General features: G+C 33.6%; 1 protein-coding gene and 1 long non-coding RNA gene across 6 annotated transcripts; one reads left to right on the top strand and one right to left on the bottom strand.

Moving 5' to 3' along the window:
* Nucleotides 1-1,251: 1,251 nt before the first annotated feature.
* On the top strand, nucleotides 1,252-11,225 carry LOC109620465 (uncharacterized). Of its 5 annotated transcripts, XR_010707774.1 has the most exons (8): nucleotides 1,263-1,700; nucleotides 3,433-3,545; nucleotides 3,857-3,934; nucleotides 4,285-4,452; nucleotides 6,860-6,877; nucleotides 7,349-7,414; nucleotides 7,751-7,830; nucleotides 10,816-11,225. It is a non-coding gene; the product is annotated as an uncharacterized lncRNA (long non-coding RNA). The 5 variants fall into 5 exon arrangements; XR_010707775.1 differs by having other exon boundaries at nucleotides 1,252-1,700; nucleotides 3,433-3,563; nucleotides 6,860-7,414; XR_010707776.1 differs by having other exon boundaries at nucleotides 1,253-1,700; nucleotides 4,342-4,452; nucleotides 6,860-7,414.
* LOC109618814 (tripartite motif-containing protein 3-like) lies at nucleotides 7,503-10,738 on the bottom strand. Its single transcript, XM_066066542.1, has 2 exons — nucleotides 10,587-10,738; nucleotides 7,503-10,261 (listed from the first exon to the last, which is right to left on the bottom strand). Exon 2 carries the CDS (start codon nucleotides 10,233-10,235, stop codon nucleotides 8,562-8,564), a length of 1,674 nt encoding a protein of 557 aa, XP_065922614.1. The 5' UTR covers nucleotides 10,236-10,261; nucleotides 10,587-10,738; the 3' UTR covers nucleotides 7,503-8,561.
* Nucleotides 11,226-17,154: the final 5,929 nt, after the last annotated feature.

Genomic DNA, 17,154 nt, shown 5'->3' with positions numbered 1-17,154 from the left:
CCAAGTGTGTTGCTAATGCTGATGGTAATAGAACGGATTATCAACTGCGTCTCAACCAATCAGATTTCAGTATTTAACATAAAAGTATAATAATATATAAATAATGCCTGTTTGAGAGGGTAACGAGAAAAGCATTGTCAGCTGATGCGAAGCGGAATTTTTTTTCAAACAGGAACTAGGTATTTTTATTTTATTACACTGAATGTCTTCATTTGAGAGAAAATTTACTGCTTTTTCATTAAAATGACATGAATTCTACGGTGAACCGAACGCGCATAGTTTACGCTCATGTAACAATTTGTTGTGTTACCCAAGTGTGTTGTTAATGCTGAGGATAATAGAAGGGATTATCAACTGCGTCTAAACAAATCAGATTTCAGTATTCAACATGAAAGTATTATAATATTCGTTGTCATGCATCGTCCGTTCACAATTTGACATTTTAAACTTTTTGAAAACTACATGACCAGTTGTTATCTTATTTGGTATGAAGCATCCCAAGGACAAGAGGAATCTATAAAATCTTAAATAAGAGTCGGAGTGGAAAATTGATTACCGGTATGTAAATATGTGTTGATTGAAAGTAAAAACATTCATACTTTATCTGTAGGACATCAATATGAAGCTACACAGAGAGTTTGAAATCAATTCACCAAATCATAAGGAAAAAAGTCTGGAAAACAAAGGGGACAAAATGACTGACAAACCATATTAAATAAAGACTATATATACCTGTAGCCCCCCCCCCTTTCCTGCATGGCTTCACCAGTATGGGACTAATAAACGCAGGGTAACAGTCAGAGGAGTCTCTGAATTAGCGTTTTGACCCCAAAGTGAAGGTTAAAAATGCAAACATGAAACTTCCTGCCAGGTCCATCTACGGGATATGGCAATTGCAACTTCTCAGGCCTTTCCGGTAGGCTCGGAAAAACACCTCGAATATATTGACATTACCGGATGTTAGCATTTTATACAAAATGGAGTCGGTTTCCGTTAAAATAAATATCGGCTAGACAGCCTTATAAGTTGCCTCTGTGTTATATTTTAGGGTATATCATTTACTTTAATGATCGAAGTCTAGCTTACATCTTAACAGATCGTAAAAGTGTTGTATTTATATCAAGTTTCATAAAAAGGGGGGGGGGTTGTCATGGACGCCTAGGTAATACATCATTCGGCAAACCTCGGCCGATTCCGTAACCTACATCAAATGATGAGATACGAATCGGCCAAGGTGTGCCGAGTGGGTAATACATTCGAGGTGTTTTTCCGAGCCGGTCGGAAAGGCCCGAGAAGACGCGATTGCGGGATATGGTACTGAGGTGACTGTCAAAGCCCGTGGGCCTCTTGTTAATTTGACCAAAATGTCTATTGCAGGATTTTTATTTGTAATAATGAGATTCGTTGTGCGAAAATTTTAAGTGTTTGTGCGAATAAACACTTCTTAGCCTCCATGAATTGTAATTTAAAGCGACAGATTTTCTTAAATGGTCGGGTTCGTTGTACGAAAGAAAAGCAAGACTGTCGTCTGAACTGAGCTGTGAGGAAGCCGTGCAAAGCTGAAATGTCGTCCTGTTGAACTTGTGAAGAAACTTGTGAATAACAAAAACATTTCATGGTAGAAGGAAACGTTGTCTTGACAACCAAACATTGAAAGCTGATCACTATGGCAGTCTTTGAGTTTGCTGGGATTATTCATGGTGATTTTCACTCAGACAAAAACGCATGAACTGTATAACGTTAGGTTGCAAAACACAGTTTTATATATGTAACGTGTTATAAGGACGTTTTTCGATGAAGGACAAGCCCCAAAACCTATCTATATATCAATAGAAAGTTAAAATTGTGAATTTTGTAAATATTTAAGAATAATGCACATGTAACTTAATGCTAGAATTCATGCTAGAATTTATTTGGCGCTCAAAACATGAGGAAAATAGATAAAAGGATGCCTCTAAATGCAGTTCACCCATGCATTTTAGATTCCCCCTGAAAACATGAGAATGGAAATAAATCAGCCATTTTTATTTCTGTGCATTTTCAAGAGCATTTAGTCCTTATAGGCATCGTTTTATAGTATTTTCAGGGTACATTCGCCAGCTCTTTAAAGAGCTATATTACCTGGTAAAAAATTGATTGAATTCTGCACGCGTAAAATCCGGATGTTTTTGAAGTTACCTCCATTTATATAAGAGTCTCACAAAATTAATTTTTAATAAATTTTTCTACATACTTTTTGCATGTATTTTGAAAGATAAACCTTTAGCTGTAATTTTGCAAATGAGAATTTAAGAATTTAATTTTAATGTATACTGCATAAAAATAGCAGGAAAATCCCTACCTATCATATGCTCTTTCCAAGAGAAAATTTAATTAGTAACCCCCTGGATTTTATACGAAACAGTGTTTAGCTACCATATATAGTGTGATTATATACTCTCCTAGACAAATATCTCAATGTAATTATGGAAAAAATATGTACACATATGTCACAGAATGATTCAGTAGTATTGTATACTTGTGTCAGTACTGTACATGTACACATATGTCACAGAATGATTCAGTAGTATTGTATACTTGTGTCAGTACTGTACATGTACACATATGTCACAGAATGATTCAGTAGTACTGTATACTTGTGTCAGTACTGTACATGTACACATATGTCACAGAATGATTCAGTAGTATTGTATACTTGTGTCAGTACTGTACATGTACACATATATCACAGAATGATTCAGTAGTATTGTATACTTGTGTCAGTACTGTACATGTACACATATATCACAGAATGATTCAGTAGTACCATACTTGTGTCAGTACTGTACATGTACACATATAAGATAGACAAACCAGCTTTAAAAATATCTTTTTACTGGTATATTGAATCTATGTAAACAAAAACAGGGCTTGAGCCTTGTTTACATGACGAAGAGTTGTAAGCCCTGTAGGTTGCTTAAAACTCAACGACTGGCACCCAAATTTCATTTGAATTTTAGAAATTCATTCCTGAAGCATTGCAAATAATAAAAACAGAAAAATAAAATTTGTCCAAAATCGTGTAGAAAAAATTAATTGTTTTTAAACATTTAATTCATCGGGGTTGATTTAAGCATAGGTTTACTAAACTAAGTAAACTTATGTGTGTGCGCCAGTCAGGTCACAGATCACTGATTCGATTTTATATACATTGAAGGGATTACAACATATGTTTGATGTCTCACTCAGACTGACAGAATTTATAGTTTGCTCAATGAAATATTAAATGAATCAGTTAAGTATTACAGAAAACAGTACCGGTAGTTGAATTTATACACATTACAGAGATTAAAACATGTTTGATGTCACTGACAGAATATTTCGCTCATATAAGCAGTTATGACATAACCATGCAGTGCTATTTATAAAAAGTTTATTTGAATGTTTGTACAGGTTTGTGCCCATTGAACAGTGGAAGGTCTTTTCTCTACCACCAGTGTCCATCATTTACTGTGACAGGTGTGATCCCAATCTAAAGACCCGCGAACAAGAAGAGAATTAAGCTGGTTTGATTTTAATCAAAAGTAAAAGCTACTAGAAGAATGAAATTAATCATTATAAATTTTGTACTATAATGTGCAATTGAAAATAGTGGAATGTAGATTTAGTTTATTTCCTTTGTATAGATACTTTAAATGGAAGACTTTAAACTAAAGTGGATTTTGTATAGACAAGTATAAGGACCAGAAAGTAGAAATGGATCTAACTGTTTATGATTTAAATCACATTTATGATCTAACTGTTTAATTTGTCAAGCATAAATTTAAGCAAGTTCTATGGGTTTTCTTATTTTTATATAAAACCCATATTTTTACAGGAAGGAACATTAAATTTTGGTGATGCTGATCTCTTTTGATGGAGTCCATTAATTGATATCAACTGGATTTTAATTCAGGTGAGTCACATTTTCAAGTTTAAATCCTGAATGAGATTATATATACTTAATGCAAATATTGGTTGTAAGTTGGTTATCGCTGATTTAATTTTGTTTCAAGAACAATAATAAGATTTAGTTGACAATTATTTTTATATTGCCGAGATCCTTCTTACATCAATATCATTAACATTTTAAAACTGTTTAGAAGGATCCACTGTTAAGAGAATTAATACAATATAGGGTTTATTGCTTTATTTCTGCTGGTAAATGAAAACATTCCTAATACGTTACATTTTTTAACAAGAATTAGGTATAAAGCCTCTTTAGGTAATGTTGATATATGTGGGTTTTTTTTCAACTGTTCACAGGACCAAAAGTGGGGTTCGGAATTCTTCAGTAGAATTTACATGGAAGAACCTTTTTAGGTGATTGAGTAATGAAAACTGTGGGCATTTTGTGTTGTTGCTCCCCGAAACCAATCTGCTTTTTCTGACCATCGGGCTCCAAGCTGTACCATTAATGGAGAATAGATTTAGGTAAAAAAATGTATTTTGGATTTTTTGCTTTACATAATTGATCGATTCATGAATTGCAAACAGTTTCCTATCTGTATATATTTTAAATATACAAACTTAAAGCAAAACTTGCATAAAATTATTTACATTAATTCTTCAAAAGATATCAAAAGTTATAGTTCAAACTTATGTCTATTCTCATTTTATGACATTGAAGCCTGTTGTCCATTGACTCTGTCTTGTCTCCTCCAGACCACTGCAGTCAATTTTAACCCAATCTAATTTAAACTGGACTTGATCCCTCCTCTATAATAAACAATACATGATCTACCTGTGCATGAATAAAAATTTTAAAAAATTGGCCCGTCAGATTTAAGCTTCCAAATTCAAGTCTAAAGATAATTCAACAGCTTTCTCTTCTTTGAAGCCTTAAATGTTCAATGGTCAAATTACCTCAATTCTAAGGGCTTTTTTTAAATTGAATTGTAAATTTTTACATTTGCAAATAAGTTTCCTCAGATGAATGAATCTAAAAGCTTAAATTCTTAAATTCTGTGTGACATTTTTAATGACATTGCAATGGTTACCGCATACGCTTATCGTTTGACGGTTGCATTATTATAAACATAAAAACATATGGTTATGTAAAAAATTCTGAAGGATTTGCCTTTCTCAAAAGTAAATATAAGTAATAAACAGCAATATTAGAATGCTCATCGGGATATGAACTTGGTTCGTCACATGATCAAGCTTCGTTATTTTTCTGGAAATTTCAGCCTTTTTGATCTTAGAATTTTGGCCCCATGTTGAATAGAGTAATGAACAGTTTGTAAGCAAAATTAACTCCTATAAACCGCTGCATGGAAGTTAATAAATGTTAATAGGAATTTAGGACACAATGTGTAGATGTGCATATTACCAGGAAATTCTGCTTCCATTATTCTTCAGGAAATTTCATCCCTTTTGATCTTACAATTTTAAACCCATGTTGAATAGAGTAATGAAGTTTTTAAGCGCAACCTCTCTTAAACGGCTTCATAAAATTAAGTGAAACTTTGTAGGCATTTAGGACACAATATGCATATTACCGATTACTGATTCCTTTATTTTTCTTGAGATTTAGGCCCTTTTGAACTTAGAATTTTTGTAGTTGTTAAAGACAAAGGAATAAATGTGCATATTTGCAGGAAGTTTTTTGCAAGTTATGCCCTATTATATAAATAGTGTCTGTTTGGGAGGGTAACAGTTGAAATTGACACCCCGAGAAAACCATTGTCAACCGACGCAAAGCGGAGGTTGACAATGGTTTTCGAAGTGTCAATTTCAACTGTTATCCTCCCAAACAGACACTATTTATTTTGTTATACTGATTGTCTTAATTTTTAAGAAAGTTTTACTGCTTTTATATAGGAATAACGTGAATTCTACAGCGAACCCTACGCGCATAATTTTTGCGCATGTAACAATTTTTAATGTTACCCGTTGCTAAGTGCGTTGCTACGCTGAGGGTAATAGTACGGATTATTAACTGCGTCTTAACCAATCAGATTTCAGTATTTAACTTGAAAGTATAACAATATATAAATAGTGCCTGTTTGGGAGGGTAACAGTTGAAATTGACACCCCGAGAAAACCATTGTCAACCGACGCAAAGCGGAGGTTGACAATGGTTTTCGAAGTGTCAATTTCAACTGTTATCCTCCCAAACAGGCACTATTTATATAATGTTACCCGTTGCTAAGTGCGTTGCTAACACTGAGGGTAATAGAATGGATTATGAACTGCGTCTTAACCAATCAGATTTCAGTATTTAACATGAAAGTATAACAATATATAAATAGTGCCTGTTTGGGAGGGTAACAGTTGAAATTGACACCCAGAGAAAACCATTGTCAACCGACGCAAAGCGGAGGTTGACAATGGTTTTCGAAGTGTCAATTTCAACTGTTATCCTCCCAAACAGGCACTATTTGTTTTGTTATACTGAATGTCTTAATTTTTAAGAAAATTTTACTCCTTTTATATAGGAATAACGTGAATTCTACAGCAAACCGTACGTGCATAATTTTCGCGCATGTAACAATTTGTATTGTTATACTTTCATGTAAAATACTGAAATCTGATTGGTTAAGACGCAGTTCATAATCCTTTCTATTACCCTCAGCGTTAGCAACGCACATAGCAACGCTTCGCGTCGGTTGACAATGGTTTTCTCGGGGTGTCAATTTCAACTGTTACCCTCCCAAACAGGCACTATTTATATAATGTTACCCGTTGCTAAGTGCGTTGCTAACACTGAGGGTAATAGAATGGATTATGAACTGCGTCTTAACCAATCAGATTTCAGTATTTTACATGAAAGTATAACAAATCAAATTATTTTGTGTATTTAATGCATACCTTGCCATTTATTATGTGTCATTGTCAGGTAATAGAACAGCGTCGGGTAAGTGAGATTCCTTACTTTTTGTTTCATTCTTTGAATATTATAAGGTGATAAAATATGGTCAAGCGTGATCAAATATATCATGAAGTCCGATAGGATATATTGGATTTGATCACCCTTACCATAGTTATCAATTGATCACCTCATAATACCCAAAGAATGATTCCTTATATCTAATCTTAAAAGCATAAAGCCAAAAAAAACCCAAACCTCTTTGCCATGATTTTGTTTACTACATGGGAAGCCTAGGATGTTTAGGATTGCTTATCAAAAAGAAATACTTCTAAACTCCATGTACCAGTAAGGAGTTTGGGAATGGGGATTTCATTTTTTAATTGTTGTTAAAAATTATGTTTTTAAAACTATTTGACTCTATTGGTTAAGTTTTACAGTGTTGCTTGGGTTAGCGATGAGGCCCAAGGACCTCTTGTGTAATTACTCTCTCTTTTTCATATCTTGCACTATTTTCAGACACTTCAGGAGACAAATAAAATTAAAATATTCCGTGAAACTGATGGAATTAAGAAATTCTACAAGGTAAGATAATCATTAATCTTCCAGGTAAGATAATCATTAATCTTCCAGGGTAGATAATCTAATAACATGTAAAACTCTGTAACATGGATTACCATTAATTGTCTTGTTTTATTTATTTGACAGCAAAGTGATATTCAATGTAAAATACAGTATTTTTTTATTATTCATTCATCATGAAATACAATTACTAATGAGAATAGAAGTACAATTTGTATATAAGTATTGTTTTGTTTACATGGTACATGTAAATGCAATCAGTCTCTTAACATTAAAATAAATACAGTTTGTTATTATAAAGTACATTGCTATTTCTCTTGTCATATGAATCTATTGAAGGATGAAGTGAAGAATTCAGTAGAACTTTCTGAAGGGTCAAGAGGTCAACTGACGGCTTGTCACATGGAGCATATAACCTGGTATGTATGACAGACAGTAAGTCATGATTTGGAATGATCTCTCATCTCAATGTAAATATGATAATATATTTTAATGTTAAAATGTTCTCTTGGATAAAGTTGGTTGGGACATGATGTAATCTTGTGAGAATTCCTTCAGACTTCACAGGATTTAATCATGTGACCAACAAGTTTATATCCCATAGAACTATTTAACATTTTTATTCTTTCTTAAATAATGAGAAATAAACAATATTATATACATGCAATATAATTATACACAATATACATAACAGTATGTTTATATACACACACACACACAATACATGTACATATAAAATATACCTGTAATTTGTGCACAATCCACAGAAATGTTCCTCTATAGTATTTATACAGAGCTTGTTTAAGTGTTGTATTCACACATACATATAGTTTGTATTTCATCTATCAATATGTAAACAATTCATATCAATGTAACACCCACAGTTTGTTTATATATGTAGATATACACACAGTTTGTTTATATATGAAGGTATACACACAGTTTGTTTATATATGTAGATATACACACAGTTTGTTTATATATGTAGATATACACACAGTTTGTTTATATATGAAGGTATACACACAGTTTGTTTATATATGTAGATATACACACAGTTTGTTTATATATGTAGATATACACACAGTTTGTTTATATATGTAGATATACACACAGTTTGTTTATATATGTAGATATACACACAGTTTGTTTACATGTAATACTGGATTTTCTTCACTTTACCTGTGATGCACTCAGCCACAAAGAGGTTGTCTCTGGTGTCCACACATAAATCCCATGGATAATGTAAATGACAGTTGTCAATGTAGCGGAGGAACTGTCCGTCCTGATCCAGGATGTGGATACGGTCGTTGTCATAGTCTGCTGTCAGGATCCGACCCTGGCTGTCTGTTGTGATGCCGGCTGGACTAAATGATCCCTTGGTAGTAGAGGGAGGACCAGTGTAGGTAAACCGGAGTTTCCCGGCCTGATTGACCACCACTACTGCACGGGCGTCATAGTCTGACACACAGATATCTAGGTTCCTGTTCTCATTGATGTATTTAATGTAATCACCAGATGAATAGAGAGGTTGTCCTTTGTCGTCGTACTGAATACTTTGTTTCTCTGTGGAGCCAGAGTAACACACAACTTTTGTTTGTTTTCTATCATCACTGACCACGACAACCAGGAGGTCACCAGAGGAGGTACTACAGACATTGAGAGGTCCCCACCCCCGTAGTCTGATCACTGTCTTTATCTTTTTATTCTTCACTATGTTCACAGTTCTATCATTGTAATCAGTATAAACTAGATCCCCACTCCTTGTCACTGCTATGTCCAGTGGACGGTTCCCTGACTTGGTTTGGACTGACTTCACTAGTTTTCCCTGAAGGTTGTAGAGTCTCATCTTGTTGTCCTGACCATGCGTCCATAGTTCTTCATCCCTCAGACAGGACACTCTGCCTAATCTATTAGAGTCTCCATACTCGGTGTTTATCTCTGTGATGATCCGTGGTACATCAATGAGCGGTCTGTCCGGGGGAGAGGACTCAGCACCGGGGGAATCCATGGTGTAGACTTGTTCTTCTGTTTTGATAGATGACGCTGACAGAGAACCAAACTGTTGATAAAGCTTTTCTTTGTTGATCTTCTGAGGGGTAAAACTTGGTAAGGACACGGTGAGTTTAGGAGGCAATCTTCTGAATTCAGCATTCCTTGATTTGTAGGCAGAGACACCGCTGACATCATTGGAGTGCAGTAACTTCTTCAGATCAGCAATGGTCTGTGTGATTTCATCAATGGTGCGTGTGATTTCATCTTCCTGTTTGTTTAATATGGCCAGGTGTTTGGTGTCCATTTCATTGAGATCAGATTTCAGTTTGTGGATCCTGGTGTCTATTTCTCTGTGCAAGGCTTCTCCATGTTTGTCTATTGCTGATGTCAATTTCTGGCTGTTTTTATTCAGAGCAGCTTTCTGAACTGGGATATTAGAGGCAATCTGTTGATATTTAGGAGAAATGGATTTCTCTAACTCTTGCATTTCTCTCTGTAAAAGTTCTTTTTTGCTTTCAATATGCTTAACAATGTCAACTGGTTTATGTCCTAAATGTTCTCCAGAAATACAGAGTGAACAAATAGGAATGTCACATTGTTCACAGTGAAGTTCACATTGTTTTGTGGAATGTTTAGGACACTTAGGGTAATTTGGAGTAGATCCCCGCTGTTCAAATGGCAGCACTTTGTGTTCTTTGGATTGATCGGAGAGATGTTCCCCCACACAGGCTTTACACAGATGTATGTGACAAATGTCACAGTACATAGAGGGGCCCGGGGTCTCACAGAGACGACACCGTAACACATCCTGGGCCCAACGCTCGTCCATGGTCAGGCAATGAACTTGCGTGAATTCTGAAAAAATATATTTTAATGATTATGTCTTAATTTACATATGTTACTGCATGTGCATATATTAAATCATGAACATGCTCTCTTAATCAGCTGATAATATTCAGTTTGTTTTTGTAGTTTTGAAAATACAATAAAATCATTTCCATACACATAACATATATAACACGGATCTAAAAAAAATCTGATGATCCATATTTAGATCTACAACCCTTAACATTAATTTTAATAAATTTTATAATTAAGGAACATAAAATGTGTTGTTGAATACTAGTAACGTTAGAAAATACAGACAGAAGGAACATTTACGATCTCAAACTGTACAAACCTTAAACTTCTATCATGGCGACTCCGGGTAGGCGTTTATTTACTCTTCCTGGTCTGGTGACCTTTTTTTATCACGTGATTGATTGAATGAATCAAGATAAATTATCTAATTTTGTAATAACCGAATTCTAAGTTTCTGTCGAATAGTTTATTAAAGTGATATTTTATTTTTAAAATATGGACAGTTATTTGGGCAATGTCAAGTTCAATAACTCTGTTTGTTTTTGTAGATCATTAGTTGTCCCTCGTTGGATTACCAGGCGTACAGTGTGATATATTGACATCCGTGTCTCTAGCTTATAGAGTCTTCATACTCAGGACCAGGCTGAAGGGGATTGTTCTTAGCTGACCTTTATCAACGGACATATCTTTACACCAAAACAAAGTGAATTTAAAAAGAAATTTAAAAATTTGATCTACTCCATAAATGAAAGGAAACCATCATCATCGGAACAAAAAAAAATTTCAGAGGAATATTAAAACAACGTGTTCCCATGACATTTTGCGTGTTTACGAAATACATGTACTACAGGTGACTGTGTAAATATATTATACCTGTGAAATGAGTCACAGATTGATTAAATGTGAAGAGTTTTCAATTTGTATTAACATTGGTGACCATATAAATGAATAAAAATTATTTGCTTTTAAAATTGTGTTTATGTAAAATGTATCTCCTTTCCTCGTAGTTGAAGGTGGCGTTAAATGTATAGAATTAACTTTCGGACATCCAAATGAGATGTGTACACTTTTTAATTATTATTAATGTCAATTCTTTTGATCTACCTCTACAAAGCTTAAGTTTATCACAAGGTCATAAGTGCATAGTTACGACGTTCACATAGCAAACAAATTAAAAACAAATAGTTTTTAAAAAATTATCTTTTCTTTAAAATTCCAAAATATGCTTATTGTCATCGTCTCAAGCCACGGGTTTTGTGTCCATTCTATTGGAAATAGAAATAGAATGGACACAAAACCCGTGGCTTGAGACGATGGCTTATTGTACTTTCATTACTTTGTTTGATTTCATAAATAGCAATTTCTATTTATAAAGTATATATGCATTGTATTTTACAAGAATGTGCAAAAGTATGCGTCATGAAAACCAAAGCCGACATTCTTAAAAACAAACTCGGAAAGGTTTACTAAGAAGAAAAACTACATTTAGAAATAACAAAACGACCAATATTATGATAGACCGTACGATGATGTTCTGTAAACATGAAGTCATTCCATGACGGGCAGCCTACTGATTAACACACGGACAACGTGAAGTCATCTCTGAGAACGCAGATAAAAATATATTGATGTGTTAATTTGTCACCTTGTTCAAGAAAGTCTAAGCAGAGGGTGTTGAAGAAATAAACCATAACCATCTCACTCCCACATGTCTTTATGTACACACAACACTTGGTGTATATTGAAAATTTTAAGGAGACTAAGGAAAAGAAATTAACCAACAATAAAATATACTGAGATGAGGTTAAAGAGAAAAAAAAATACAGACTTCTAAAATATTGAATTTTAGGCGATATTACAAAATTGTTGAAATATGAAAAAAGTTAGATGCTTGACGTACGAAGAGGGATAACTCTTAAAATAATTTGATTAAAACTTCATGGGAAACACGGGTTGACCACAGTAGTAAAAACAATTAAAAATTGCGACAAAATGAATTTAAAAAAGAAGGGCATATTTTTTTCTAGTAGGAATGGCGAATGTTTAAACTGCAACTCATAGTCATTACACTATTTAAGAGGTTGTATTTGCGACGTTCGAAGTCGATTTCATAGGTAGAGTTGATTACATTTTCTTGAATTTCCGTAGAATAAGGCCTATAAAAAACTGTGTGTTTGGGGTAACACTGATGAAAAAATTAGGTAGGTAGGGTTTTTTTTTTTTAAATTTTATCATATTTTTTTCTGCATGAATCCTAAGAATGTTTGTTTGTGTCATATTTAAAAACGAATTTTTTAATAAAAAATAATATAAAATTCACAATTGCATAAAAACAGACATCTAAAAATGGCTACTTTTTTTTTTTTACATACTTAATACATAATCAGTGCATGTCTGTCTATTGCTCTCCATTTAATTGTACATGTAGTTATATATTTATAAAAAGAGTGGCATATTTATTTTAAAAAATTAAAGTGCATTATGATTTCAAAGTCAGTGATCCCAATGCGAAACCCATGAAGCGTTTAAAGCTTTGACCTTATTTTCAATGTCTGATACCAATCTCTCCATCTGATATATGTCTTATTGGTGTTTTATTCTTTCTCCCCCCCCCCCCCCCCCGATATAAGAATATAATTTTGTTTACTTGTTCAATTATAGCCTGATTAGGGTTTTCAAGTATTGTTGCGAAATAAAGAAGCTTTGAGACAATTACTTGTACGGAATTAATTATCTGGCTTTTCACGAAATTCTTCTATATTTTTATTTTGGCAATATATATTCCTTTTAAATAACCTGATTGATTTAATTCTATTTACCAATTTATCAATTACTTTTTGTAATCTCCTTGCAAATATAAATGCAATTATTTTTTTAGTCACAGTTAGTAAGACTTATTGGTCTGTAATTTTCTAACTTATCTATCCCCTTTTATGTATAAGAGAGAGAACTTAGCATTCTTGTGTTGGGGTTAATTAAGAAATAAGAAATCATTCTTACAGTATTATGATGTGATAATTTCGATCGGGGTGTGGTGAAATCTAATACTCCAGAAGGGCTTTATGATAGATTTGACCACGCCCCGAAATTATCATCTCATGATATTCAAAGAATGATTTCTTATTACTTATATTTATATCATATCCAATATCTACAGTTTTTAACAACATTTTAAAATCACAATTTTTTTCATGTAGCACATGCTATGTATTACTACGCGGCACAGCCAATAACGTGTTTCGGTTATGCTATAAGACACGCCCATTTTGTGTCACTCATCTTTGATGAAATTATTGGGTTATAGGCTTCACAATTGATTCGTAATGTTAACACAGACAAAGACAGGTGAACATGTAAATATTTCGTCTTCAGTATAAATTTGGAATATAATTTCATATAAACAAATCTCTGATATTTTCCAAAACAAAATTTAACAGGTAAACCGTCTACTCCTGCAGGTGACTTATTATTTTTCATTCCATCTTCAGCTTCTGCGCATTCCTGTAATGTTGGGAAGTTTTCACATTATGTATATTATATAATTTTCTGACAACACAGAGGTTGTATTAATTTGGACAAGATATGATTGAATTTCATTTATCGGTATAACCTTTGATGAATAAGAATTTACAGAGAAATTGCACAGCCGATTTAAAATTTCACAAATTTTTTACATTGGTTGATCCCGCACTACTGACTCGATTGATAAGATTTTTCCACTGATGTTTATTTTCGAGTCTTAAAAAGTACGATTAATGTTTTTTTCTCCTTCTTCTATCCATTTGGTTCTTGTCCTTTTTGTGCTCCTTCTAATTTAATTTCATATAAAGTGTCTAATTGATTATCTAAATCTTTTTCCGTACCATATTGATATTTGAATGATGTTGATTTTCTACTTGCTCTAATTCACTCTCAATAAGTTGTATTTATCGTTTCGTATTTTCGCTTTTTTCTATGCAATAACTGATACTTAAATTTTTCATTTTAAGTCACTTACAGTTTGGCAAATTCCCACTTAGTGTTTGGATTTATTTCTAGCTTAATATCATAAAAAAATTAATAAAAAAATCGTTAATCATTTTACAATATTGTGTTTAAAAAAGGACCGACGTTTTTAGCTTCCAGTATTCCTTGTTATTGGGTTCAAATGTGACCAATCGCCCACTTTAAAATGATCAGTTGGACTAGCTAGTGTTTTTAACGACTCTTCCACGTTTATTATTATACAAGCTGGCATCGTTATCTTTTTATAAACTTCACTTACATCGTCCCATTGAACTAGCATTTTTATAAACCGATTAATTTTACAGCTATTCGTGAGAAAAAAAATACTGTAGTAGGAAATGTTTCTTATATTTCTGCAAGGCATAGTATTTTGATGGGATGACTACAGGTCTTAAATCAACAAACCTCTAACAATTGTAAACAATTGTTTTACTTTAATGTAATAATACTCATAAGAAGAAACATCACAAAAAGATAAATTTGAAGACTTCATTTACCCTACACAATCCATAGAATCTAGGAGCCTCCGGAGGCTTCGCCCCAGGACCACCAGTGCCACCAAAGCTTTGCCCTGGATCCACTGGCGGCCCCATGGCGCCCCCCCCCCCCCGGCAGACCCCCTGCCTAAAACGAGCACCTCCACTGACTTCAAATCCTGGATCTGTCCTTGCAAACTTTTAAATGTAAATTGTAAATATCGCAAAAGTCTAATTTTGAAAGCTTCATTTTAACCTCTACAAAATCTCTAGAATCCAAGAGCTTCCGGAGGCTTTGCCCCCAGGACCCCTGCTTAAAACTGGATCCGCCCCTGTCTATGACATCATCAACCTCCCCCTTTCACTGTGGGGTGTTATAAATAGTAACGAAGTTGCCGATTAGCTTGCACTCTAAAGCTGATTTAGTACGTCGAATTTTGTCTACAGCCACAAGGCCATCTGTACGGATAGCTTGCTCAGCTGCTAGGTCTGCACGGCAGATTTGAATTTTTCTCCAAACATTATGGATATGCTATTATTGCTACTTTGTTTATGAGTGAAATAAACTCGCCATAAAATTCGATCGAACTGGATACATTTTACAGTATTTGCATAAAAAAAAATCGAAATTAGAAATACGTCGTTCTCTCCTTTGTACAATTCACTATCTTTTATGTAGATAGATATAAGTAATTGTGCTATTTTGCAATGTCAAAATCAAAAGGAAGTCAAAATGAGTGGTATTTTCAAGTATACTGTATTTACAGGTGCGATTCGATGTACACACAATAGACCGGTCTGGTGCACTGGAGCTCGGTTGTCAGAAACCGAAATGTATAACAATTTATTCCCGAATAAAAAATATACATAAATTGTCATTCAATATATGTTCTATGGTATCGAAAAAAAATCCGCCGTTAAAATCGCCCTTTATCGTCGTTTTAAAAAATGTTTAACGGCGGATTTTATTTGGATACCATTGGCGGATCCAGAGGGGGGGGGGTGCCGGAACCCCCCCTTTCTTCGGGACATATGAATTTTTTTTGAAAACGTTTAATGCCTTTTTAAAAGCAATTTTTCCCATTTATAATAGAAATACAGTAATTATCTCAAATAAATGCTTTTAAAATTGCTTATTTACAGAATTTCGTATTGTTTTGTTTCCAAGAATCGGAAATTTTGTTACAAAAATACCGTGTAAGGTGTTAACCATTATGATAATGTACACTTTTTCAAAAATTTTCTAAATATGATCGCATCTGTACTAGTGCCGGATGATGTTAGCGCACTCATTACAGAGGTCACATCAAGTTCCCTGGAACGACAATTGCTTTTACCATTGTATTACACACGTACCATCTTTTCAGCAGATAAATTATCCCCATTCTTTTGTCATATCCTATCATTTAGACCTTTATTTAAGAAGACAATCGATAGAATCAAAATTGATAAATAGTTCAGAATTTAAAAACATCAAAGACATAAATTTTTTTACCAAAGTATCCATTTTTATCATAGTTTGTCGCAATTAGTCTGAGTTATTTTTTGTTTCTTAGTGTTTCTTTTCTATCAAGCAGAGACGCACTTTCTCATTGCTGAAAACTTAGGTTTCTTAAGGCTAGATATTATGCAAATCTTCATTACCTAAACCAAAACGGCAAAACGCTCAATAATGCAGTGCACTCTGATGTTGAAATAGATGTGAAATAGATAGTGATGAGATAAAAGTTTCTTAAATACAGTTGTATGTACGCACTGGAAACGTTCAAAAAGTCCTTGTTTATTGTCAAATGATGACCCAAACAGAAAAAATAGCCTACAGGATCATATCAATGGCTTGTGTGTAAATCATGGTTTTGAGATGATTTCGGTATAGGAAAATTTCACATGCAAATGAGTTAATGGATCATGATTCTCGGGTGATCTGTTAAACTAAACAAATTGCAAGAAAACCATGGTCCTGGTATGATTTATTGTAACTAACAACTCATATCAAAACCATGGTTCTGGTATGATCTGTTGTGACTAACAACTCGTATCAAAACCATGGTCCTGGTATGATCTGTTGTAACTAACAACTCGTATCAAAACCATGGTCCTGGTATGATCTGTTGTAACTAACAACTCATATCAAAACCATGATCCTTATATGACCTGTTAAAGGACCATTATACAATAATTTCTTAAAGAAAAAAATGACCACTTAATTAATATTTTGCAACAGACAATTATATACTTTTAATATTTGAAATACATTGTCAATTACCAAATATGAAAAATAGTATACATATATGTCACATGAACTGTATCGTTAAGCCAATATAATCTGAATTAGAACGCAGGATCAAAGTCTTCCATAATTTAGATGATAATTATACTGTTATTTCAAACTCTTCTAGCAATTAT

This window comes from Magallana gigas, chromosome 7 (genome assembly GCF_963853765.1).
Source record: "Magallana gigas chromosome 7, xbMagGiga1.1, whole genome shotgun sequence".
Lineage (NCBI taxonomy): Eukaryota > Metazoa > Mollusca > Bivalvia > Ostreida > Ostreidae > Magallana > Magallana gigas.
This window is presented reverse-complemented; position numbering and strand designations above follow the sequence as displayed.